This window comes from Apodemus sylvaticus, chromosome 9 (assembly GCF_947179515.1).
Source record: "Apodemus sylvaticus chromosome 9, mApoSyl1.1, whole genome shotgun sequence".
NCBI lineage: Eukaryota > Metazoa > Chordata > Mammalia > Rodentia > Muridae > Apodemus > Apodemus sylvaticus.
The window spans coordinates 77,498,976-77,526,806 of NC_067480.1; the positions used below are offsets into that span (position 1 = coordinate 77,498,976).

The window sequence follows — 27,831 nt, forward strand, 5'->3', positions numbered from 1 at the left end:
CCAAATGACAGCAGGCCTTTAAATGCTCAGGACACTCTGTTCCCTAGAGCTCCAGAAACACCCAATGTGCTTTGCAATCTGTCGACACAGAACTCTGCCCCATCTTCCCTGTTTCAACACTGTTGATCCTGCACCAAGGGCATACGGGGGATTCGGTGACAGCCTGGGTGATGGCTGGGAGGTATGGACCAGCAGAGAGGATGCAGAAAGAGGGTAGAGAGAGGACCAGCAGAGAGGATACAGGAGGAGGGTGGAGGGAGGACTCCGGTTATGTTTGGGAGTGAGCATCAAGGACTGTGAAGGTGAGAGGGGAAGGTGATGGGACCGAGTCCCAACATGCATTCACGGCCCTTCGGCTCCTGCCTTACCCCATGGAGTGTGCTGGTTTCTGTGGGCATGCCGCAGGAGTGGGGGATGCCCTGGAGCCTTAGGCAGAGGGATCATTCTCAATGTGTCTGACACAAGAATAGGTTAGGTGGGCTACAGTTGGTGTAGTCGTGGTCCAGGTCAATGTGTGTACCTCATCCATCCCCACAACCACAGTAGGCTCTGCGGTTGTGCTGTGTGAGCTAAGGATCAACAGGACTAGGGGAAGTGTGCAATGCCATGTGTGTGTGTGTGTGTGTGTGTGTGTGTATGTGTGTGCAGAGATCGGAGGACAACTACATAGAATCGGCTCTCTTGGGTTGTCAGACTTTCCCAGAAAGTACTCTTACCCATGGAGCCCTCTCCTAGCCCCTTAAGAGATGTGTATTTAGTGGTGACTGTTGGCCTATCCTATTCCAGAAGGATTAATTCTAGTGACATAGATGAACTTCAATCAACAACAACAAAATTAGCTCTACTAGATAATACAATAGATTGAAAGCCAAAGCTGGACGAAAAGTTGAGAGTGTCATGGGTACCCTTTTGGAGGAGGGGGTAAGAGGACAGAGATGTGCGGACATTAGGCGACAGAGAAGCATGTGAAGGTCTTGGGCGTGAGCCTGCTTGTTGCCTATGGGAACAGTGAGAAGGCTGTGTGCCTGCAGGAGCTGGCAAAGAACAGAAGGAGCTGAGGTCCATGAGGAAACTGAGGCAGAGTGTGTTTGGCCCCTTTAGGCCATGGTAAGGACTCTGGCATTGAGATTGTGAGAAGCTGAGGGGATAACAGTGGTGGGGGTGGGGTAGGGATAGGGATGGGGGAGAGTCTCCTGATCCAATCTTTTGTAGCTGATCTGAGACTGCAATGAAGAGCCTCTAATGGGGGTGGGGTGGTGGTGCCAGGATTTTCTAAGCTGGTTGAAAGGGTCTGGGAAGGAGGGCTGGGGCAAGGGACCTCCAGCGGCTGGGATGAAGGCACAGTGTCCCTGAGTCACAAGCTACCCTCAATGTCCCAGATGGGCCGATGGCCAAAAGTGATGCCTGTTTTGTAGACTGCATTGTGACTCAGGAGCCAGCCCCTGTGAAGAGGGGTCTGGGCTGAGCAGACAAGAGGAGGCGAATGAAGAGACTGAGCAAGGCCAGAGGGGGAGAGGGAGGGAGCTTGGGATTGCAGGCCTTTGTTCCCACTGGGACCCTGGCCATGTCACCTGACAGGAGGCACAGGGGGAGTCATCCTTTGAATGGAGGGATTCTATCCGGAGGACTAGTACAGGAGGGGCTACCCCCGAGTGACCTTTAGGGCCACTGTGATGAATAGTCAGCTTCAAAGCAACACAGAAAAGCCAGTAGAGAGGGTTTGGTTTTACACAAGGAGGAAGCCCCAAGCAGCTCAGTAGCATTCTTCAAATCAGGAAGCCAGAGGGTAGGGCACTCAGCCCCCTCAGTGCCAAGGCAAGCCAAGATGGGGGCCCTTCTGCTTGAGCTTGTTCTACTGGGGAGGTCTCTAGCCTCCCGCTTCTGCTTCTCCGAGTTCCTCTGCCCCACCCTCTACACAGTTATCTGATGCCTGAACTGTAGGAAATCTCATTTCTCTGGTTCGGTGGCTCTTGACTGAGGCGCTCTTCGAAATCACTTATGGAGTTTGTCAAAGCACAGCAGCATGCTGGGCCCCGGTCCAGCCCTGCTGAGTTCAGATCTGTTAGCATGTCCTCTGGAGATCCTGACGCCACCCCTTGTTAAGGAACCAGCTAAGGCTTTGGATCCTTCACTGTAAATGTCTGTGCAAGAGTTCCGGAGACTACAGGACCTGCGCAGGAGATGGCTTGTGGGGCGTTAATATGTCCTCACAGCTCCAGCTTGCCCTGCAGACGCTTGAGGGCCACTGTGACGAAGGGGAAAGGAGCTCAGGGGGTTGCAGAAAAGAACACACTCTGTGAAAACAGAGTTGCCTGCAGTTGGCCTTCATGAGGTGCTCGGCCCAATCTGTGTAATGAGATGCACCACGTGGCTGCAACTAGACCTCCCAGGTGACATCTCACGAAATCGTCACACTTCCTGTTCACACACACAGGGCACCTGGCCTTATCAAAGCCAGGGTCTCTTCCTCTGCAAGTGATCAAGTGAAGAAGGGAGACATTGGCAGCTCACTGAAGTCTGGATTAACTTACCCTAAGTGAGTCAAGGTGACGCTCCTTCCCCTGGAATGACTTTCAGATCCGCAGCAGGGACAAAAGAAAGCCTCAGTACACAGGTGTTGGCTTGTCAGGACCACCACTTACTAACCAAGACACACCAACCTGTGCTGAGCTCCCACTGGGCATGTGCAACTTAACCACTGGCTATGGGCAGGAGTCTGTCCAAATCTAGGTCATCCCATGGAACTCCAGGGAACAAGCTGTCCCATCATCTTGACTATACTAGAGGAATGCAGGCAGGCAACGATGACAATTCCAACCATGTTGTGAAGCTGGGAGTGGCCTCTGGGCTTCTGTAGAGTAGACTGTGGGGCCTAACATAGCCGTCACCTGGCCAGGGCCCAGCATGGGAGGAAGCAGTAGGCTCAGTTGTTCTCCCATACCAGACAGGGCATCAGAGCAATTAGGCATTTCCTTAGCTACTGAGTGAATTCTTTCAGTACCCACTCTGGGTGTCTGTGGACTAAACTGCCTCGTAGAGACATAGATCACTCAGCCTCATCTTGTTTGAGGAGTCAAAGCGTCTACTCTTCTGGAGATTAATGGTATCAGTGGCTCAATCGTTGCAATGATCAGCAAGCTTCTGGCTTCCCAATTAGGCCATTTCCTGTGTGATGGCTCACATAGATTGTCAACTGAGATCATCATACTGACGGGTCCTCAGCGCCATTATCGATCTTGGTGTCGGCTTTGTGGTACACCTTAGCAGCACACGGCATGCCTAGACTTCCGCTGTGGTGAGAACGCCTGGGACACACGTCTGGCGCTTCCTGGGACACACCCGTTCCTGCCCCACGTTCCCTGCGCACACTGGCATCCCCTCTGGGAGAGCAGATGATCTTTGAGAGGAGAATGGTGACACTTTAATACAACCACAAATGTCTATCTCATGGAAAAATCACAGGCAAGACAGCCCTCCTTCTACCCTGGGCTGCTGCTGCCCCAAATCACATGCCTGGCATGGTCTTCTTCCCATGCCTCACCATGTTCCCAGAGGAGGGGCCGGGCCACAGAGAGGGACATGGCAGAGATCCTTGGACTACTCCATACCCGAGAAAGACATTCCTCATGCTTGCTTGAGTTTAGTTCTGTGGTCACCCCCTGCTTTCTCCGGGAGTTCTCTCTCCCCCTCACATCTGTTCACAGACTGTTCTGACTCTTATCTTTCCATGGTCTCTAATCTACCCATGATCCTCTCTCCACACTCCATCTCATCTCCAAGACCCTGCTCTGGAAGCAATGTGTCTCTTGTAATCCTCCCTCCAGGCGCGGGAGAGATGGCTCTGTGGCTTGGAGCATGCTGCTCTCCCAGAGAACCTGAGTTCATCCCAAGGCTCACAAAGCCCGAAACTCCAGACGCCCTCTGCTGGCCTCCTTGGACATTTCACTCATGTACATACACCTTCACACAGACACATAGACGTGCATATAATTAAAAACAATAAAAATAAATCCTAAACTCTTCTCTCCTGCCCTCTCAGCTTCATGACTCCATTGTGACTGCATGTCTGTCACAGTGGCTTCTCAGAAGGGAATAAGTATGAACTGGATATCTCGAGACGCAGCCAGCAAGGCTGCTCTGGTGTCAGGACATGCAGGTCTTTGAAAAGCAGACCCTAGGCCAGAGAGAGTGATTCAGAGTTTCTCTATGTGGAGATCTGAATGGTACTGGCAAGTAATGTGGCTTAGTCAGGAAGGTTACTTTGGTTTATTTGGCAATCATTTATCACACTCAGGAGCCACAAATGGGCTCCAAGGTGGACGGCAGTGCCAAACTGGCACATCAAGAGGGCAAGAGATGGCTGAGCTCTCTTGACTCTTGTGTAACCTCGGACGAGGACCAGAGCAGACGCCCTGGGAGACACTTTGAAAATTAAAAAACAAAAAACAAAACAACAAAAAACCCTATCCATTTTCCCCCAGCCAATACCATTCTCTTAATTGGGGGCTGGGGGGGGGAATGTATGTATGGAGATGGCGCTATCAGAGCCAGCAAGATGGATTTGAAAGAGACCAACAGGAAGCTTGGTGGGCACCCCACGGTCCACGTGTGCCTGAGTGAGGAGTGATTTCAAGCCAACAGTGAATTCTTTCTGAATCTAGAAGAGATATAGAGCGGGCTCTAATGAACCTATGTGAGCTGGGTTCAGGACACCCCTAGATCCTCTAGCTCACTCCAGGAGACCAAGAACATTTTTAATAAGGCTCTCTGGATGGAACAGGAGCCCAGGAAAAGTGAAGCAGGGGTAGCCACAGCTTCCCGGGGCCGGTGACAGGCCTGTTGCTATCCCATTGCTTCTCCAGCTTGCTTCTTTGTGCCCTTCCCCTTTACCCCGGGGGAACTGGCTGGTGTCAGCTTCTTTAACCTGGTATCCTGCCTGGGATGAGTCAGTGGAGATCATTAGCAGGCACCTGAGGGGAGGGAGAAGACAGAAGACATGACAGCTGAGGCAATGTCTCTGCAGGGACTCGACTTGACTGTCACATTCAAGCTTCAGCTGTGTCAGCTGGCCAAGGTTTTGACGCGTCCATCCCGGTCTCCATGTTCCAGTCACTGCTCACATATGCCTTGGTCCTCTGGATGACAATGCTTTCAGCTTAGATTGTACCCCTGTGGTGCTAGGATGGCCCTTTTGGCTTTGCTACACTCACCTACACCTTTATGAGTAGGCTTTTATTCAATTTACTTCATAATACCTAATATGAATAACACCATATACTTCTTGTCAAGACCTCTGGTCACATGAGGTACATAGCTGTCCAAATAAGAGCATATCCTCCAGTCAAGGACTTGAGGTGGAAGACCTCCAGAGACCCCAAATGAGGAAGAGCCCAGTCACAGACATGTCATAACAGTACCAGATAGGGGACATCTATGTCAACTGGCCTCCCTACTGATGACCTCTCCTCTTCTGGTGGCAATGGAGCCATGCCGAGAGCAGCTAACTACAGACATGCCGGCCTTAGCTGGGATCGAGACAGAGAAGTCTTCTCTTTGGAGAACTGCAGTAAAACATACGATTTTTTTTTTTGAGATTAGGTTTCTCTGTGTAACCCTGGCTGTCCTGGAACTCACTCTGTAAACCAGGCTGGCTTTAAACTTACAGAGATCATCCTGCCTCTGCCTATGATGTGCTGGAATTAAAGGCATGCACAACCAAGTATTTAATTGGATGTTTTTATGATGAACAATGAATGACCATTTGAATTGTGTGGTCACCCAGTTTTTATTTGAGATAGAGAAGCCAAACATCCTGTAAGCATTTTAGACACACACACACACACACACACACACACACACACACACACACAGAGAGAGAGAGAGAGAGAGAGAGACAGACAGACAGACAGACAGACAGATAGACACACAGAGAGAGACAGAGACAGACACACACACAGAGAGACAGAGAGACAAAGAGACAGACACACACACAGAGAGACAGAGAGACAAAGAGACAGACACAAAGAGACAGAGAGACAGAGAGAGATGGACAGAGACAAAGACAGACAGACAGACAGACAGACACACACACACACACACACACACACACACACACACACACACACACAGAGCACCTAGGTAGCGATTTTCATGTACACACTCCTCTGCACTGTTCAGCATGTTGGGCGTGCGATCTGCACATTAAGCCCACACAAATGGCTGACCGCATGCTTGGAGGCAAAAGTGAGAACTGGCACATTTATGCTTTTCCCTGTAAGTAAGTGATCCTGGCATAGTCATAGTGAGATACTTATGATGAATTTGAACAGGCATGGGATTCTCATCTTATCATCAAGGCAGCCATCGTGGTGATTCGTAAAAAAACAGTAATTTTTGTTTGAAATCTAAACCCTTGGAGTCTAATCTTTCATTGAGCTGAGGGATTACCAGAAACCATTTCAACAAAGCTCAAAATATGGTATAAATAACCCCCTGTGCCACCTCTTTATTTTGAAAACAAAACAAAACAAAACTCCAAATCATTGAATATAGTTGTTTCCATTCTTATTTCTTAATAAACCATTACAGAGTTGGTGGGAGGTTCTGTGGCTTCCACCATCCATCTCCTCCACATCTCTCTGCAGATGTGGTAATTCTAATGCACACCATCAGCCTTCTCGCCACGGTCCAGTTTCCCACCGTATATGTTTGACGCCCCTTAAGCATCCCAGGCCGCACGGCATCATTACGGGTAGCCCAGAGTGGATGGGAAACAGAAGAGGATGCAGAACTGGGTGGGTAGGGAGGCAGGGCTGATCTCAGAGGAGCTGGAGATGGGGGTGCTACAGTCAAACCTCGTGAGAGAATTTCAAAGTTCTAATTAAACAACAACAACAACAACACAGACAAACAAAGGAAACCCAAAACAAAACAAAACGAGCCAGAGCAGGACTGAAGGGATTGCTCAAGTGGGTAAAGCATGTGTTCTGCAGTGTGAAGACATGAGTTCAAGTCCCCAGGACCACATAAAGCAGATGTGGTGGCACGCATCTTCAACACTCCTGTGGTGAGATGGGGAGCAGAGATGAGAATCCCTGACAGCTTGGGCATGAGCTATCCCAGTGAGTGCAGAAGCAAACAAGAGACCTCCTTTCAGACAAGGTGGGGAGGGGAGGTCCACCACCTAGGTTGTCCTCTGTCCTCTACACATGAATTGTGTCATGTACTGTAGCATACATGTGCCTATTCACACACACAGGCATATACATAAACACACATATAAACACACATATACAAAGATATTTTTTTTAAATCACAAAGCAACTTCTTGGCCTGGACAGAGGATGCACAGGTGTCCCCTTTATAGGTATTTCAGGGACCATATACCCAGACACATGTTTCAAGAACGCAGTGGAATGGAAACACCCCCTAAGCTTCACTAGTAAGTAGCACTGAGACTCTGGGAATTACAAAGGGACACCATTGCTGGAGCTTAACTCTGCTCCACACTCTACACACCTCGGTGGTTCCCTTTCTTCCAATCACTACTGCACATCTGAGTTCTCCATCACTAAGCCAGATCTAGTGCGTGTACTGTTGATTCTGGTTTTCACTGGATGAATGCATCAGTCTGAGTTCATCTCTTTGCTGCCTGGCTGGGGAACCTCTGGGCTTTCTGTTTAGTTGGCCAGCTTGTTTGTTTGTTACTGCGAGAACAGTGCTGGGTTGAGTGTCTCCCTGGACCAGGTTTTTCACAACAGCTTCCTCATGGCTCCTTGAGTAGACATTGGTATTTTGAAATGCCAGCTAAAGAAAAGGTTTTGAGGCAGAGTCCCACTATGTAGCCCTGGCCGGCCTGGAACTTGTTCTGTGTGCTCCGTATGAACACAGAGAATAGTGGCTTTCTGTTGACAGGCACCCAGTTTATCATCAGCTCTTTGGGGAGGTTGAGAAAGACTTTCCCAACTCCATGACACCTGGGCCGGGCGTTCTCAGCCCTGGATCACAATCCATCACAAATGGTGATGTGTAGGTGTGTGGGTGTGTGCATGTGCACGAGTGCTAGAAGATGTTCTAGGCTAGAAGATGAAGTAAAGAGACTTGTGCTTGTGCTAGATGCTTGGTTAAATGCTTTATTGATATAAATGAGCACATATGAGGTCTAGATTAGCAGAAAAGATGGCACTGATAACTAGCGACTCCATCCTGAGGCTTCGTAGTGTTTCTAGAAGGACGCATAACTGTCAGTGATCAGATGAGGGGACTCCACCAGCCTTGGAGTGGCACTGATGGCTCAGAGCTGGAGTGGTGAGAGGGCTGTGCCCGCTACCTGGACATCCAGTTCCTTTTGTCCCCTGACACCATCAATTTGCTTAGCATCTGCTGTGTCCACGCCTATCACAGACACACATCACTTGAAAGCAAGGCCAGCTCATGGAACATATACTTTTCTGTTTCCTTAGGGACAAGGAAAGGGAGGCTCAGGAAGGATGACAGATCAAGGTTACAAGACTAGTAAGTAGATCACAGAGGTGTCTGCCATGTTTTTTGTCCTGCTCCTGTGGTGATATGGTTTCCTTCATATGTCTACTTGACCTGGCTAAGGGCTAAGGATGTCCAGATAGTGTGTAAAATATCATTTTCTTGTGAATCTGTGAAGGTATTCCCAAATGGACTAAGAAAGGAAGAGACATCCTCATCAATGTGGGCTGTCATCATTGAATCCATTGAGGATGTACTGTAGAGACAGGCCAGGCTCTGTGCATCTGTCATCTTCTCACAGTCACAAGAGCTTCCAGTTCTCAGATATTAAGACTTAGGTCACAACGCACACCACTGGTTTTCAGCATTCTGATTTGGACTGGCACCATACCACCCTGCTTTCCTGAGCCTCTTTGCTTGCAGAGGGATGGCAGAATCCATACCTCTTCTGCCTTTGTAATCAGTCTGTCATAATTTACCTGTCCTAGGCCTCAGCCTCTACCCTCTTGCTCTGCTCTCCTGAGAGCTCTGACTGGCACACAGGGTGAGTGCCCTTTCCCTTGAGAGACACTACAGCTCAAGACTGGTGTAGGGCCAGAGAGTCATCATTCCCCACATTCCTGAGAAGGATATCTGGATAAATGCAGGAGACTGTAGCCACAGTCTTCAACAGTGGGTAGGAAAGTAAGCTGGGCCCTTCTCATTCCTAGCCTGCATCTTGAAACTGGAAATTCAACTGGGGAACCCCAGTCACTCATATACAATATACTTCACCCTATATTCTCATACACAACGGTGGGCTCAAATCCATGTAAGTGGTGAGACTTTGTGGCTGGTCTCAGAGAATTCCCTGACTTGGAAGGTCTGAGATGCCATATCATCTGGTATCATATAATTTTCTTTAGGTTCTCTGAAATTCCAAGGAATTGACATCTCTACCATGGCTTCTGAGAGGATCGATGTACTATAATTGATCCCAGTCCTCACACATGTCCACACTCCAGTGGCATGCATCCCAAAGACAACCGCAGTCATGGAGGTCATGCGCTGCTGCTGAGGGCCAGAAAGAGCAGGAGAGCCATTAGTTCACGCCACGAGCCATCAGTGAATGCAGTTAAGTTCCGGGGCTATGCCGGGTACTTGGCTATTAATTTGTACAGACACCTCATTTACAGATATTGGAATCCAGGCCCAGAGCCCCTTAGCTGCCTGGCACATTTCTAAGGCAAACTTGTAATGCTATAGATCTCGCTGGTAGATCAACAGATGCTATGGGGACCCAGTGCTGTGTGTCCGTCACTTGTCACTTGCCTCCATGTTGAAGAGATATTTTTTGTCATCTTGACACAGCTTGAAGCATCTGAGAAGAAGGGCCTTTTCGATTTTCCTGTGGGCAAATCTGTGGGTCATTTTCTTGATTGTTGATTGAGGTAGGACCGTTCAGCGCACGTGGGAGGTGATCTTGGGTTGTTTGAGAAGCAGGTTGAACAAGTCAGGGGGAGCAAGTCAGGAAGCAGAGTTCCTTTGTAGCATCTGCTTCAGTTTCTGCCTCTAGGTGTTAGCATTTTGTCTAGGCTCTGCCCCACAGTTACCTGACACACTACAAAAGGGGCTGCTCGCCCCCTCCCCCACCTCTCTCTCTCTCTCTCTCTCTCTCTCTCTCTCCTTACTCCTGCTCTGTCCTCTTATCCCTTACCCTCACTCTCCCTGTTCCCCTCCCCCATCTCTCCACATGCTCATGCCCAGCCTCTACTCCTCTATTCTCTCTCTCTCTCTCTCTCTCTCTCTCTCTCTCTCTCTCTCTCCTACCCTCTCAACTCTCCTCCCCATGCCCCTGAAGAGACGCTATTCTATATTATTCTGTCCTGTGGCTGGTTCCTCAGGGGGAGGGGTGCCTCAGCATGGGCCTGCAGAGGCACCCCCCTTCCCCCACACCTGACTACATATCCACCAAACATATTCCTTCTCTATTTTTATAAAACACCACACTATCTCTAAGGTGAGATAAACCCTTCCCTTCCCAAGATGCATTAGATATCACAGGATCAGCGAAACTAGCATAGAGATGCTCTGTGTCATGGTATGGGGACAAGAATTGTCACTTCATAGAGGTATGAGTAGAGACTACTCAGGAAAGGGCAGTGTGTGCTGTCTACCTTGAGAGTTTTCAACAAAGTCACAGGCAGAAGTTGTATAAAATCTGCAGAACTTAACACAGACACAAACTTAACAGTAAGTAGGCCAACTGTTCTGTCTGAACTGGTCGTGGGGGCCATCATGGGACCCTGATGCTTGCTTGCTGGTCCTGCGCACTGTCACTTGTGGTCGTGGGGACACCTTTACTACCCTGGTCTCTCAGAAGCCACTGCATCCACTGCTGGAAAGCCCTTCATCTCTCTCTCAAGCAGTCGCTCCTCTCCATGTCTGCTGGACTCATGCCCTCAATCACACTGCGCACCCACTGAAACCCGGCGAGTATCTGGGCTTCATTTGTCTCTGATCTTCTTTTCAGATCTGGGGTATTATACCCTGATGATCTTAATCAAGTGGGGCAAGCAAAAGCATCTGCTGTCTGAAAAGCAGGAGCCACCAGAGGTCACTGTGGGAGTTCCTTAAGGGAGCAAAGCTCTTGAAGGAAGAGCTGAGGGAAGGCAGTAAGGTAGGGCCCAGCCTGAGGAGGCCTTTCAACTTCCTATGGCCCTGAGAGGGTACTGGGGAGTCACCTTCAAGAGCATACCAGGCTGGTGATGATTTAAGGGCTCCTCAGGTTGCTGAGGCTAGCAAGTTAGGGGTGGGGCAGAGGGACCTGGAGGAGAAGGATTTAGGGGATCCCAGATATTTCTAGAACCTGCCAGTGGTGACTTTGCGTCTCCCATCACTATAAATGCAAACAAGCCAGTAGATAAAGCAGCTCTACAGCATTGGCAGCCAGTTGTCTTCACAGGGTTGCGTCAATGGAACGTGCCAGGGCTAGTGCTCTCCTCTGATTGGCTCCCTTCCTCCCTGGCTTCCTGGGCTCTGGCATTTTTAAAGTTCTAATCACAGCTCTTGTTAGAATTTTGATCGTGATTGGAATGGGACCTAGACCTTGATAGATGCTCCAGAGGAGAGGTGGGGCCACAGCGGGCGCATTACCCGTGGAAGACTCTCCCAGTTTGATCGCCCCCTCCCTGCGGCTGTCAGAAAGCAGGGTACCTGGGTCCTATTATCCCGGCTGCTCACATAAACACTTTCCGTGAGTTATGCTTTAATGTCAGACCTCTCGCTTTTATGGGGGGTCGATACAAGAATCATCTGGTTGAACAACACCGGGATGTCTTCTGTAAAACTGCAGCTCAAGACATCACTCAGTGTCACTTGGTGTCCTTTACATGAGGATCCACACGATAAATTCTGCCTTGTGTTTAGTTTCAGGGAGAAATTCTATTTCTGCAGATAAATTAGTTAGTATGCTCCCTGCTGTCAGAAAATGGAAACTCAGGAATTCTGGGTGCGTCTTTTTGTTCTGCAGCTAGACAAGAGAGAACCAAATTTATTGCCTGTCTGTAATTTGTTCAGCTGTAAGGTCCACAAGCACTTACCCTGTCTACTTCTTTTAAATGGAGTTATTTTATTTTATCTTTCAAATGTCTCATTGTACTTTTTTGAGATGTGTGGGTCCAGAAGCCGACTGAGGAAGCATTCGCTGACCCACTGGCTTGACTTGTTTTCTGCTTATGTCGCCTGCTGGGGACCTGAACCTGAATTCCTGTGCACCCAGTTTTCAAGGAGCTCATGTTTGTATGCGGAAAATAGCTTGGAAATGATTAGTTATTATAAAATGAGGCTGGTGAGCTTAGAGACACGCAAGACTGAGGAAAAACAAGACCTAGGAGAAGAGGCCTGGGGAATCTTCCTGAAGGGGATCAGGGCTGAGCTAGCTTTGTGTACGAAAGGGAAAAGGACACTGGTTCTAAAAATTCAAAGCTGACTTCTTAGTATTTGTCCTTTTTTTCTAGTTAGACTAGAGACTCTCGGACAGCAGGCCTTAACTCTGTGCCCCTAAATGGATACCAGGATGTCAGGCACATTGCCGAGGGTCGTGCAGTATGGAAGCTGGCCCAGCCTGAATCAATCAGGCTAGCTGGTTTTGCATCTATAACCACTTTGGGTTTTAGCTGTAATGTGAGGACCAGCAGGGCAGACCAGGCCTGTGAGGCTCAGGGCTGGGGAACAGAGAGGACAGAGCAGCCTTGCCTGAACACGGGCATTGTTTCCCAGGCCTGAGATAAAAATTGAGCCTAGATTGGCTGATTTCCCCACCTCATTGCTTCTGATGAGCCAGTGGTATGAAGGCTAGAGAGGAAATAGGTACCTCTTGGGGATTTGCGAGCATTAAATAAGAAAATGCACAGAGAGGCCTGCTGTGAAACTCCTCAAAGACACTGGATGGGTGTCTCAACTGATCCATCCACCACTGTTTCATTCCAGGTAGCAAGGGCAATACAGTTGTACCCATACTCTCAACTCTCCCAGTAATGCCTGTGTTAATGTAACACTATGGTGTTGAGTTGCAAGCCGGTGTGTGGGATCCAGTACTCCTCTAAGCCCATCAGTCATGTCTGTTATAGATGTTCTTTCAAGTGGCTGTTGGCATGTCTCTTCAAGGCCACCTTGGATTTCTCAGGGTGCCACATTCAGGAGGCTCACGGGGCTGGGTGCTATTTGTGCCTCATGACAAAGTCTTCACAAGTTTCCGAGTTTCCTCGACCACTGATTTTCTAAGGAGCCAAGGCTGTGAGCAAGTTTGGGTTCCTGCTTATACTTTGAGCAGGTGGTATAAAAAGGAAGCCATGATCTGTATATGTAGTCAGACAAGGAAGGAGAAAACCTTCAGCGCGCATGTGTGAGCACACACACACACACACACACACACACACACACACACACATGCAGTTGGCCTCATGGTGTGCTCGTCTGTATTGTCAATATGTAGGTGCTGTGTTAGCAAAAGGCCCCACAGCCCATGTTTAGAAGATTTGTCTATCCCTTTGACGTGATTCTCCATAACTGTTGTGTGGTGTCTGAGGAAACACAGAGCAACATGAACTCCTATCGCCCCCTGGAGAGGCACTGTAGCTGCAGATAACTTCAAAAGCACAGCTAGTAATTAGCAAAGAATAAAATTTAAGTGTTTGTTGCTTTTTCTTTAAAATATAATGCAACTGTAAATTTATAGTATTTGATTCTCAACATCAGATGTGTTGAGTAACAGCACTCCATATTCCCAACACCTCCCCAGCCCCACGGAATGAGTCAGCTCCAGTAGACCCCTGGGGATAGCTTCCTTCATCAAGGCAATGATGTCACTGCCTAACCCTTGCACTAGAAGCACAGATGACAGGACATGCCAGCAAACAGCAGACCATGCCAACATACTAGGAGTGCTACTTATCTTCCAGAAGCCCTCTGCTCTACCTTTTGATACAAGTGCCAGCCATAAGGTGAGGGTGAAGGAGAAAGCCCCCTTCACAGACAAGAACCCCTCCTGTACTGGGGTCCCCTGGGGCCACAGATTTATACAATCTCCTAAAGCACCTGGACAGCAACCAGGAGTCAGGTCCCTAAAGCTGGGCTGGGAACGACTAACACCTTGTCTCTAATTGGGCTAATATGGCTTTAAAGTAAACAGATCTTTCTGAAGCTCTTAATTAGATTTCTAGCCAGAGTACCTTGCATTTGAAGTTGATTGATGGCTTCAGGCACAGCTGGCCCTGCTGACCCTGACACCTGTGTAGTGTGGAAGGCCCCCAGGGAGTCAGGCAGAGGGATTAAGGCACAGGATTTCTGAGAACACAGCAAGAAGGCCCAGAGGGTGCTTGTCCCAATAAGGAGGACCAGACCAGGGAGGTTCTGGGCTGGGGATCACAGAGGACAGAGCAGTCCTTGCCTGCCAGCTCAGGACAGAAATGCTTGGGCATGCTTTTCCAGGTCCAAGGTAAAAACCACCTCTTGAATAAACAGCATTTCTTCTACTTTGGTGTCACCTCTAATGAGTCAACACTATGAAGGCCAGAGAAGACCCCTGCATGAGGTAGGATGGCTCCAATCCAGTGACATGCCCAGGGTGAGTACTGGGTTTCTTCAATTGTGAGGCATTACAGGACCCAGGCTTTCACAAGGGGGAGCCCCTCATTTGTCACAAAAATAGTTGAGTCCTAGCCAGCTGGAAAGAGAGGTGACTTTTTCAGAGGTCTGTTTCACCAGCCTTCTGGAGAATGGCACTATTCTCCAGGCAATTTCATTGAGTCCCAAATCAAAAGAGACAGTTCCGGCATCTGTCTGCCACTGAAGGTGCAGGAGGTCCCTTGGGATATGACCAGGTAGGTTTAGTGTTGACATTATCAATGCACTGAAGTGAGTGGACCATTGTTGTAGGCTGGGAATCAGAGGAATGTTCAGAGAGATCTGGGGTCATCGTCTGGTTCCAGCAAGCCCTAGTCACATGACAGGCAGCCACTACCCCTGCCCCTGGACGATGCTTTGACCCCTTGCGAATGTGGCGATGAAGAAAAGACCCGAGACACTGGTGAATGGGTCGCTGTTGTTACCATAGGTTGCTGTATAGGATGGATCAGTCCTGCCCCTCGAAGGCTTGGAACATCACTTTGGAGGAGCAGAGTTCAGGTTGTGATGGGACAAGAGGGCTTGGGGGGACAAGGGAGCAGCTGAAAGGGTGGTTGCCAATATCCTGGTGCAAGCACACAGGCCAGGGCATTGGCTTGCTCAGAGAATGTACACAGACCCCAACCTTTGGCTTCCTCAGGGTGTTCAGGACTTGTTGTTTAGCTGGATTGGTTTGGGCCATTTCTATCTTCATCCCTAGGGCTCCGCAGTGTACACACACACCCTTCATTCTGAGGGCTCTGCAGCACAAAGCCCCTTCATTGTGAAGGTTCTGCAGCACACACACACACACACCCATCCATCCTGAGGGCTGTGCAGTGTACTCACCAAGAGCTACTTGCTGTAGGTGCCGCTGGTTGATGGCGTCTTTCAGCTGACCTGTCAGAGACACAAAGGAAAATCACCAGAGAGTTTCCAACAGGCTGAAAGAAGGACTTCACTTTAGGAGAACCTGGCAAACTGAGACAGGAAAAAAAAGCCCAGAGTTGGGGAGACCCTGGCAGGCACAGCTTCGGGTGAGAGCCCTTCTGTGTTCCGGATTGAATTAGAAAGGAGAATGTGAAATGGGCGTTAGGGTATCAGCAGGAATCTCACCTCGGGGGTCAATCATCTTATGATTTAATCATGTAAGCCTGTCATTCACAATCTATACTGGGGCCCTGATCTCTTAAATAATCCATTATTAATGAAGGAGGAGGAGGGATATGGTCCTTTAATAACTTATAAGAACCTCTTCAATCCAGTCATTTTTTAAAAGCTGTATGAAAAGTTGATTGTGGTGTATAAAACACATATAATTCTGGGTCATGTTAGTGAAGTAACAATGTATATAGGTCAAGGTCAACAAGAGTCGCAGAGTTCTGGGGAACTGGGACCACAGTGTGACATTTATTCTGTGTGTTTCTTTCATAGGAGACGCTTGTAATTGGAAAGTGTTCAGTAGAGGGTCGAGGAGATGGTTCATTAAGTGCTGAATGAACAAATCACATACTCAGAACCCACGTGAAAAGCTGGGCATTGTACCCACCCATGTCCATGACACCAGCACTGGTGAGTCAGAGACAGTTGGTCCCTGGAGTTTTCTGACCAGCCAGCCAGTCTGCTGAATCAGTAAGCTCCCGGCTCAGGGAGCGAGCTTGTCTCAAAAATATAAGGGGGAAAGTGACAGAGAGAGATACCCAACACCAACCTCTGACCTACAACACACACACACACACACACACACACACACACACACACTTCAGAAGCACAGCTATAATCTTCGAGGATTTTTGAGGTTACCTGAGATACTTCCATGGAGAAGAAAAGAGGAGGAGGAGGAGGAGTTGGGATGATAACTTCCTAGATGAAGCCGTGGCATGTGGATACTTTACTGTTTAACTTAGCAGTGGGTGCATATGGAAGCCAAGCTATAGGAAGGCCGACTTGGAGGCTCAGGAGGAGGAGGAGGAAACAGTTCACAAGGTGCACTGCTCGAAGATGGATCGGGTGTTCTCAGCCTGCCCTACTCTCCCAGGACAGCAGCAAGAACCTCTCAAAAGCACCAGGCAAGAGCAGTTTGTGGGTTATTAGGATGAAAATTCCCACCCTTAGAGGATTTGGCAATCAGATTTGACTTTGGGCTTCCTCTATCTTGAAAATTCTAAGCTTTGGGGCTTGAGACCTTGGCAGTTCTGGGGTTGTCCTCTCTCAGTGAGGTTTAGAGTGTGTCCCAAGTGGGAACTGTGATTTGGACACTAGGGGGAGCCAGCAAGCCTTGCTGATCCTTTGTCTACAGCTCTGTGGGTGGTGATGAGTAGACAGCCCGTTCATAGGAGACATGTTCACTCAGGAGAGAACTAGGTGATGCTGAGATGGAGAAGGATGACACAGTTTTTTCAGCTTAACTCCAACCAAAAGAACGAGCTAGACCCCTCTCCCCAGCCAGTTTCATGGAGAAAGCTGCAGAGAATAAATTATTCACGTGCAGTCCACACCTGCTTCACTGCCCCTGCCAGCTCTGGGGTCGCATCAGAAAGGATTACTTCTGATGGAAGGTGGCCTGGAGCAACCTTCACCCCAGAGGGTGCCATGCCCTCCCCAGCCTGACTGCCCCTCCAGGTTAAACACTGACTTTTCTTCAGTGATCCCTGAGGTGGGGGTGGAGCCCTGCTTCCAGGCTCGACCTAGGGCAGTGGTCCTCAACCTTCCTGATGCTTCGACCCGTAAACACAGTTCTTCCTGCTGTGGTGATCCCCAGCCATAAAATTATTTTGTTGCCACTGCATAAGTGTCATTTTGCTACTGTTATGAATTGTAATGTAAGTTGTATCCCGTAAATCATAATTGTAAAATGAAATTTGATATGAGGGATTATCTGTCTGATATGTGACCCTTTGAAATCCCCAAAGGGATGGAGACTCACAGGCTGAGAACCGCTGACCTAGGGTGAGGGCCTCAGGTACCTGTGTGGCTGCGGATTGCCCTACACTGGGGAAGGTTATACATATACTGAGAGAGAGCTCTCCCAATAATTGCTCCCAATTTCTAAGTAGAGAAGAGTGAAACACTGGGAGTGTGTGGGGGCTGGGAGGAAACCTGGCTTTGAATGATTGCATTTTTCATGTGCATACAATATTTTCTTCTCTTAAAGAAACATAATAGTTTAATTACAGAAAAGGAAGATTGAAAAAATGGTTTCTCATCTTATTCCTAAGATATAACTATCAGAGTACCATTTCTTTAAGTTGTATTGTATTAGGTCATTGAGTTTTAAACGAAGACAATAGGACTGCTGACTTAAGTTTCATTAAAAAACCATTAAATAAAATTTAGCTTGGTATCAGGACAGACCTTCCAGGAACTGGAATAGGCCTGAACATACTTCTGCTGTCTTGCCCTATGTACTTATGGGAAGCCACATTCTCAAAATGGATACATGTTGATCACTATGGAAAGTGTTGAAGATGCTCTCTTTGTCCTGCAGTGTAAAATACCCAGATGAGAAGTAACTGCCCTGTGTAAACGCGATCGCATCTGTCTCATTAGCGGGCAAATTTGCCTTCATCTTTAATGGATGGTAAAATTACATGGATACCGAAATTGCACTAAAATATATTTGTGTGTTTGCGAGTGTTTGAGGGGGTACATATACACATGTGGGGGGTACACATACACATGTGGGAGGCATGTGAAAGCCAGGGGTAACCTTTGAATGTCTTGTTCAACCACTCTGTGACAACATAAGAGACAGAGTCTCTCACTAAACCTGAAGTTCACTCACTGCTCTGGCTGACCTGCCAGTGAGCCCCAGGGGTCTGCCTGTCTCTACCTTGGAGAGCTGGGACTTCAAGTACAGTCATTGGTTATCCATACTAAATAGTCAGTCCTGAAAACACACATACAAATAACATTATATGGACTGAGTAGTTAATACTTATGTATTTACATATATACATATATAATATAGATGTACATATAATTGCATATATACATATGTATAATATATGTGTGTGCATGCATGCGTGCACACTTACATTTAAATAAAAAGGGACATGAGTTTGAAAATTGGGGGACATATGGGATAATTTTGAGGGAAGAATGGGAAGGGCGAAATGGTGTAATTATATTAAAATTTAAAGAGTAAAAATAAAGATAGAAATTAAAAGGGGTGAACCCTGTTTTGAGGCCCCACATCCCTCCCAGGAAAACTGCCCCCCAATGTTCTGAAGAAAGAACCTCTGCAGTGTGCCCGACAATGTGCCTCTCCTCCATGCCCCAGTCTAGCTCCAGTCCTGCTTCCCATTGCAATGCTGGGCTTCCCAGTCCTGAGCGGAGCAGGCTGTAGCAGAGTGAGAAGGGTAAGGATTTCCTATAGGCCCTGGCTTGCTCATGTAAATAAAAAGGGAAGATTGTTCCAGGACAGTGAATTCTCTAAAATCCATGCTCATGCAAATGCACTCTTAGAATAAGAAGGCCCCTAAGAGACAAAAAATGTGGGCCTTTATAATGTCACATAATGATATGATAAAGGCAGTTGTAAAATGTAATTCCCGAGGCCCCATTTTGCTGAGTTGACGGACATCCCCCACCATATGGCATTTAGGATGGGAGAGTCATAGCCCCAAACAAGCTTCCAAAAATAGCCTTATGGCTGACACCTAATTACACTTGCCAGCAGAGGCATTCTTCAGGCAGAGATAACACTCTCTCTAATCGGCAGGATCTCGCAGCTCCATGGTTTTGGCAAAGGAGGAGCTGAGGGGGATTGCAGAATTTGCTCAGCATGAGGCTTGCTGTCATTACCACAGTGATAAATTTGTGGGTTTTGGCCAGGATTCCTGGATATAGTCCCCGTGTAGAGGTAGGGAAGAGATGAGACAGAAACAGAGGACTCCCTGCCTAGGCAGGAGTCAGTCAGGGAAGCACTGAACCCAGACTGCAGCAAGACTCAAGGAGCAGGCTTTGGAGGAAGGAGGAGAGCTGCCCTCTAGGGACCACTTGGGCGATTAGCAGTTTTTTTCTCCCTTTCTGAGCCAGTAACCCACTGGGTGGATGGCAGTGGGGACAGATGGGGTACTCTAAGCCTGTACCCCCTCACGGAAACTCTCTAGAGATGTGGAGCCTTGGGATATTCATAATCTGATCGAACGGAGCACATGGAGGGTGTATGTCCTGTGGATGGATTCTCTTCCTGAGCAGTCCCTGGGGAAAGTCCCACAGAGAAACAAAACTGACCCTGCATCCTGACACTTGCTGGGTTTAGGAGGCAAGAGTCTTCCTTATGCCTCATGCTTGGTTTCTCATGTAAGCTTGAGGTCACTCACTAAGAGGAAGCTGGTCCTGCTGATAGTAGTTCAATGAAGATTCTAGCAGCAAGGCTCTGCAAGCTGCTCTAGGGAAGGACTCCCTGCCCTCCCTGCCTCCCTACTTTCTTCCTCGCTTCCTTCCTTCCTTCCTTCCTTCCTTCCTTCCTTCCTTCCTTCCTTCCTTCCTTCCTTCCTTCCTTCCTTCCTTCCTTCCCTCCCCTTCCCCCTCTCCCTCCATGCCTCCCTTCTTTTCCTTCCCTGTTTTTTGTTTTTTGTTTTTTTTTTTTTGCTTTTGTTTTTGTTTTTTTAGAGATAGTTTCTCACTATGTAGCCTTGGTTGGCTGTTCTGCAACTCTCTATGTAGTAAACTAGGTTGGCCTTGACATCACTGAGATCTGTCTCATGAGTACTAGGACTAAAGGTGTGAGCCACTGAACCCTGTTCCTCCAGGGATTTTGTGATGCTATGCCACACTGAAGATGCTGGCATTGCTAGCAAACCATGCATACATCACTTGTCATTTAGTGCTATGCCCAAAGCGCCAGGTGACAGGGTAGTGGGACACACCAGGAAGCCAGCACACTGCAGGAGTCAGGGAATTGCTGGTCTACATGCCCTTTCGAAGATGCCACACACGCCTGAGTTTGTTCACCCGTGGTGAGTGCTCTCTTAATCCTTTCATCACCATAATGAGGTACCAGGGACAGGCTAACTTTATAAGTCAAAGAAGGTTTTAGCTTATTGTTTCACCGATGAGGATCCAAACAGAGCCATGCAGCTTCTGATGAGGGCCCCTCCTTGGTGACATCACTTCATGGCAGATGGCCGTGGTAGAAGAGAGTAGAGAGAGTCACGCTGTCAAACAGGAAGCCAGAAAGAGGCTGGGTTGCTACAGTCCCTTCTTAGTAACAGGCCCCCAAGCACCTGGGGGCTTCCCACTGACCTTTAGCTCCTCTGGCTGGGGACATAGATCAGTAATTTGGATAACCAAAATTTGGATCTCCAGAGCCCACTTAAAAAGTCAGGCATGGTAGGATATACCTGTAACCCCCGACCTTGGAGGTCTCTGAAGCTCATTGGCGTGCTGGCCCAGGTGAGAGACTTTGTGTCAAGAAAAACAAAACAGGAAGATAGCATCGTGATCAAGGAAAAGCAGCTAATTCCCATTTCAAGCCTTCACATGAAGGTGCATGTATACATTCATACATAAACATATTTCCCCAAAAAGAAGATTCCACAGGAACCTCATATCCCATCCACTTCAGTAGCTGTTTTTCTAATATAGCACATGGGGTGGTTGGATGAAGCAAAGTTCTGTATCATTTTGTAAGCAGCTGGAAATGAATTATGTAGTGTAACAGTTTCCTCCACCACTTAAACGTTCCTTCATGCAGGGAGCTCCTCAAACAGGAAGATAACTCAAAATAGCTTCAGGAAGTTCCTGAAACTGACCAGATTCACTAGGCCCCTCCCTGCCTGAGTAAAGAAAGCTGAGCTTCTAAGGAGAGTCGCAGACAAGCAAATCTGCAAAGAAGACTCTCATGTAGGTGCCTTTGAGTCATTTCTGCTCCTATAGGTAATCCCCTAAAATTCATTGCTTCATCATATTGAAGTTTGGTGGTATCTGTGCTTTGGTCTGTTGTGGGCTTTATATCTGGAGTGAGTAGATGTGTGTGTGTATGTATGTATGCGTGTGTGTGCGTGTGCTTGTGTGTGCGTATGTCTATGTGTTGAGTTTCTTCAGGAAATGTTTTGCTGTAAAACAGTTCAGAACTCACTTCTCAGTAGGTGCTTTACATCTGTAGCTGGGTCTCGATTTCATCATTTGAAAAATGGAATGGGTATTACTGAAGTGACATGTGTTTGACCATATCTGAAGATGCCTGGTGTGTGTGTGTGTGTGTGTGTGTGTGTGTGTGTGTGTGTGTGTTGGGAGTGTATAAATAGGTATATGTAATGCATCGCCTACTTTTAGATGTCAAGGTTCTTTTTATTTTTCTTTTTGGTTTTTTGGATTTGGGGTTTTTCTTTGAGACAGGGTTTCTCTGTATAGCCCTGGCTGTCCTGGAACTCACTCTGTAGACCAGGCTGGCCTCGAACTCAGAAATCTGCCTGCCTGTGCCTTCCAGAGTGCTGGGATTACAGGCATGCGCCACCACCATCCAGCTGATGTCAAGGTTCTTTAACATTTAGCATCGGGAAGTTCCTGAAAGTAACAGGGAACCTAGTGAATCCGGCTCCATGGAGACAACACAGTTTCCATGATGGATCCCCAAAGGCCACGCTGTGAATGCTAAGTCAACGGTAGAAGTTCTGGAGTGGGAGGGGCCATTTAAGGAAGGGCATAACAGGTGGATACAGGAAAGAGTGGGGGTGTCCAGGAGGGCTTGTGCATGTGTGCTACAAAGACGGATATGGTGCATCCAGCAGGGCAGAGGAGGAGGGGCTGGGGTGTCTGCCGACAGACATTAGATCCAGCCGTCCAGACAGTGGCGCGAGGAGGCAAAAGGAGAGAGAGAGGGATGCATTGCATTCCTACTAGAGTGTGGAGCACCAGATAATCCGGGGGCTCAGGAGCCAGGTAAAAATGTAGTCTAATGTCTGGGTATACCATAGCTGAGCCTCCCAGGGCTTAGAACTGGGCCATGGGACGAATCTATCAGCTATGCTCCCTGCCTGGAGGGAGGGGCTTGCCCTGCAACAGAAGGTCATGGTGGATATTCTAAATCCATAATGCTGAGGAGGCCAGTTTCTCTGTAATAACAACAAAGATCTGAGATAACCAGTACATTAGATCCCTCAGAGCTGTTTGTAAAAATAATGGGCCTGGAATAAATTAAATGTGTAATCCTTAGAAGGATTTCCAACAAACAAAAGTATGTAAATCCTTTGAAGGCTTACAATCAGACAATTCATCCTCTCACTAACATAGCTAATGTATAGCTCATCAGGCTTGTTAGTATAATTTTAGAGTCTGTTGAGGGAGGGAGGCCATCTCTGCTCGGCACAGCCATGGTCCAGGAAACACAAAAAGAACAGCAAGAAGACTTTGCTGGCTTAGGCTCCAAGGCATGCTTCTGAAGTCTGGAAGCAGAGTAGAAATCTATGATGGTGAGCTGAGCCGGAGCCCGGAGCCCGGAGCCCGGGGTCGGGAGCCCAAGTTAGGAGCCCGGAGCCAGAAGCCAGCCAGGCTTCTTGGCTCCGGAAGGAGGAAGGTAACTGGAAGTGCACTGTGCAAAACAGTGGTGAGGGCCAGGCTCGCGGGTGAAACGACCGACCGACAGTGGGCTGAGGTGAGGCTCCTGCCGCCAGCCTGGGGTGAAGGGAGGAACACAACAGGCCTGAAGCTCTGTGCATGGGTCTCTGGCTCCCACCCGACTGCAAGCCCAAGGCTGGAGAAAGAGAGCAGAGGAAGGGAGTAAGCGAGGCGTACCAGTCCAGCCTTCCCCGTCGCTAGAACCAGCTGTTAGCATCTCTACAGCTGGAGCGGCCATGGCCAGCTCACATTGTGAGGCAGCCCTCCTGATCTTCTCTATCAGAGCTGGCTCTGGTTGGGGGAGGGGCTAGAGGCTCTGTCAGCAGGGAGGCGTGGTCATAAAGAGAGAGCCAGGACAGTGACTTAGGTGTGTGTCAGGAAAAGGAGGAGGACACAGAAAGGCTGATAGAACCTACATGCATAATGTTAGAAAGCAGAGCTAAGTCAATAGTTGAATCATAAGTGGGCTACAAAAGAGAGGTGTTTATTTGACAGGCAGGTAGGATATTATGGAGATAGAAGTCCAGAGAGCCAGGCTGTCTCCTTTGAAGGCTCAAAATCAGGCAATTCAGCCTCAAATAATGTTTGAATAAGCCCATGCCAAACCCAGTGTCTCTCCCCACTCCCTTCTCCCTCTCTCCTTCTCTCCCTCTCCCTCCCTCCCTCTCTCCCTCCCTCCCTCCCTCCCTCGCTCTCTACCATGATGGAAATGGACTAAGTCCCTGAGGCTGTAAACAGACCCCCAATTAAATGCTTTCTCATATAATAGTTATCTTGTTCATGGTGTCTCTTCACAGCAAGAGGACAATGACTAAGATAATATGTATGTGTGTGTGTGTGTGTGCGTATGTATGTGTCTGTCTGTCTGTATGTAGTGTCCCACTTAACTCTAGCTGGCCTGAAACTTGCTATGTGGACCAGGCTGTCCTCGAACCTACAGAAATTTACCTGTTTCTGTCTCCTGAGTACTGGGATTAGAGGCATGTGCCATCACGGTCAGCTGTGTACATACGTGTTTTTATCCCCATGCCTCAGGCCTTTTTCCTTTCTTACTCTCTTTTTCTCTCAGTACACCACCATTCTAATGGGCTTGCTGTAAATCCTTTCATCATCCATATCCTTACAATTTGCTTCAAAGTTTTCTGTGTAATTTTCTTTTTTTAAAAAGATTTATTTATTATTATATGTAAGTACACTGTAGCTGTCTTCAGACACCCCAGAAGAGGGTATCAGATCTCATTACAGATGGTTTTGAGCTACCATGTGGTTGCTGGGACTTGAACTCAGGGCCTTCAGAAGAGCAGTCAGTGCTCTTAACCACTGAGCCATCTCTCCAGACTCTCTGTGTAATTTTCAGGCTATGGAAGTCATGTCTGTTAAGCCCAGATACTTGGTAGACTGAGGCAGGAGGATGGCAGGGTCAAGGCCAGCTTGGGCAAGTGAGTGAGACCATGTCTCAAAATAAAATGTTACATTGAAAACAAAGGTGGCTGGGTTCTGTCCCTCGCATTCCTTCTCCCCTATAAGACAGTCAGATAGATGGACAGATGGAAAGATGGATGGATGGACACACACACACTACTGCTAGGCTTCTGATCTTTGTGCACACGCCTCTGTATGCACCTAATTCTCAGATTCTAGCTGCTCTAAGCAGCCATGGTGATGGTGCACTGCTCAGCGCTGTAGCCTGTGTCCTTACATCTAAACAACTGGGTTGTCCCTATGTCCCTACTCCATTAACATGATCAGACCTCTGGCAGGAAGTGGCATATGTGATGAGAGTTTCTGCTCAGCCTTGACCTCTCTGTTTAGTGTGGGTGCTGCCATACTGTCCACACTCCCAAGACAGAGGCTTTAGGGTATGTTGAGGCTCCTCAAGGACATTGATGAAGACATGCAGTCTCACTGATGGTCATAAAGCCAGAAACTAGAAACAGCCTAGGTGTCTAATGACTGTAGAATGAATGGTAAAAATGTGGCATGCTTACACAATGGAATATTATTCCTCTGTTAAGAAATATGAAAGTAAGAACTTTGCAGGTCAACAGACAGAACTAGAAATAATTATCCTGAGCTCTGTAGCCTTGGCTCAGAAAGAAAAACATTTGCATGTTTTATCTCATATGTAGATGTTAGCATTTGTGCATTAGATATCTGTGTTTTGTTTAGGATATTCACAGTGGTTAGGCAGCTTGTCGGGTGCCCAGGGAAATCTCCCAGGGAAAGGGAAATAAAAAATAAAGGACAAGTTAGAGTTATAGGATTATCAGGAGCAGAAGAGGGTAGGACAGAGGAAGGAATATGGGGAGGGGCAACTAATACCACTCCCGTGGAAGCTTCCTATAATATACACACATATAAAAGGAGTTTCAATGAAGTCACTATATAAAGAGGAAACAATACCTCCAAGCAGACACCGTATATCACCAAATAAAACCCCCGGTTGTCAGGAATAGATTGCATCATTTTGAGTTGTTGGCCAGAGAGGCCCATAAAGCCCCAAACATTACAGATTGCTGACGACGCTACTTGTTGTGTTCCACTTGACTGCAAGACCTTATTGCTGAGGCCACTGCATATCTGTATCATAGACCATGGAGACATGAAGCTGGTGCTCAGCTGCCTCACCTGGACTGACTGGTGCCCAGCTCTGTGTGATGCCAGAGGCTGAGAGTAATCACCACCGCTACTTGGGGTGAGGGCCCAGCACAGATTGTCCAAAGAGGGCTGTTAGCATGCTCCTTTCCTTTTGAAAGGGATGGCATGCAGAAGCCATCTCAGCAGTCAAGTGTCCCTGGGGGCCAGCCTCATTGGCTTGGACACCAGTCAGGTCATTAACTACAACCTGGGGCAGGGTCAGTGCATCTTTGTTCCCTCACCAGAAGAAAGGGGACAACAGTATGTACATGAGGATTGAATGGGGGCCTATGTGTAAGATGCTTAAAATAGGGGAATAGGGTCTGGCATGCTAAGAACCACGTGAGCATCTGAGCTGAGATGGTTGGCAAGGAGGAAAGATGTGGGTGGAAGAGACAGTGCTGGCAGACAAGACTGAGGATTTAGTGTCTGACTATGAAAGACTGTGTGCAGGTACTCACACACACACACACACACTCACGTGTGTGTGTGTGTGTGTGTGACAGAGAGGGGGTGGGGGACTAAATCTAAGCAAGATGGAGACAAGATGGTAGGGTGCTATGGGGAGATGGTTCAGTGGTTAAAGCATGTGCTTGAACATCTGTGAGGACCAGAACTCCAGTCCCCAGAACCCCTAAAACTGAGAGTGGATGGCTTCCTGTAATTCCAGCTTCTAAAGGCCAAGACAGGGGTCCCCAGAGCAAGTGAGGGCTCTGGGTTTGACTGGGTAAAAAAGCAATCTAGGACAATTGCTGGGACCAACCTTGCACCTTGTGTAAGGGTATTTCCCCCACATGCAAATGTGCACACCTGCATATGCACACGTACATGTAAAAAGGGAAAGCAAAAGAGAAAAACAACAACAGAGCCACAACACTAGGTTTAGCTGGGAGGGTACAGTTGTAATGACTGTTGATAATGCTTTTGGTCTTTTAAACCAGGAAGAACAAAGGTGCAGAGAAAGACAGCCAGGGCAGTACCAGAAAGGCAGAGTGGGTGTGGTAGGGAGAAGGTGTCAGATTTCAACAGAAGTCATGAAGGAGAAAAGGAAATGAGGGAATGGATGGAGGGGCTGGGGAGGTGGCTCAGTGGTTCAGAGCGTGTGTTGTTCTTCCAGGGGACCTGGGTTTGGTTGCTAGAACTCACACGGTGGCTCACAAGCATCGAGAACTCCAGTTCCAGGGGATCTGGCTGGTGCTCTCGGCTAGCCTTGGAGGACACTGGGCACGAATGTGATGGTGCACATACGAGAAAACACTCATGCGCACTGTCAGTGTTGCCGCTCAGAGGGGAAAGGTATCCTGGTAATCAGGAGCCAAGGAAGTCCATAAAGCCACGCTGCACAACAAACCTCGCACAAGAGACTTGCTGGGAGAGATCTGAGAGGGTGGCTGCCTCTGCTCAGAAACTGAGCAGAAGCAAGTTTTAGATAGGGTTTCTAGTGGGTGGAGTTTTCCAGGGTGGAGACTGATGGGATTTCAAAGTATGTTCAGGGATTGGTGGATTTTGGTGCGTATACAAACCCAGAAGTGGGTTCATGCCTTTTACCCTACACACATAAACTAAATTTTTACTTTTAAAGAAATGAATACATATACTGACTCCTTTTCTTTGTTAAATGATAGCAAACTCTCTCTCTCTCCTCTCTCCTCTCTCTCTCTCTCTCTCCTCCCCCCCCTCTCTCTCTCTCTCTGTGTGTGTGTGTGCTGGCATCTGGAGAGGACAGAAGTTTCAGATCTCTTGGAGGTGGAATTAGAGGTGGTTGTAAACCACCTAAGGCAAGTGAGTGCTGGGAACTGAACTCTGGCTTCTACAAGAGCATCATTAGTCTTCTCTCCAGCCTTAAGGCAAACATTTTGAAGCCTACTCATTCCAAAATGACATTTCCATTCTCCAGAGCTCGACTGTTCTGTTCTTCCATTTAGTATACTAAATATCATCTGTGATAAAGTAATGCATTCACAGCCCATTCCGAAAAGGATTTCCAGAAAACCCCACTGGAGC

General features: G+C 48.0%; 1 protein-coding gene across 1 annotated transcript in view; it reads right to left on the reverse strand.

Annotated features, from left to right (window-relative positions):
- The window catches only part of Kif6 (kinesin family member 6), a 279,007-nt gene that overhangs the window by 17,483 nt on the left and 233,693 nt on the right, over window positions 1–27,831 (reverse strand). Inside the window, exon 16 of the mRNA XM_052191851.1 lies at window positions 15,475–15,525. Within this exon, the coding sequence (XP_052047811.1) occupies window positions 15,475–15,525 (51 nt within the window). The remainder of the gene's footprint in view (window positions 1–15,474; window positions 15,526–27,831) is intronic.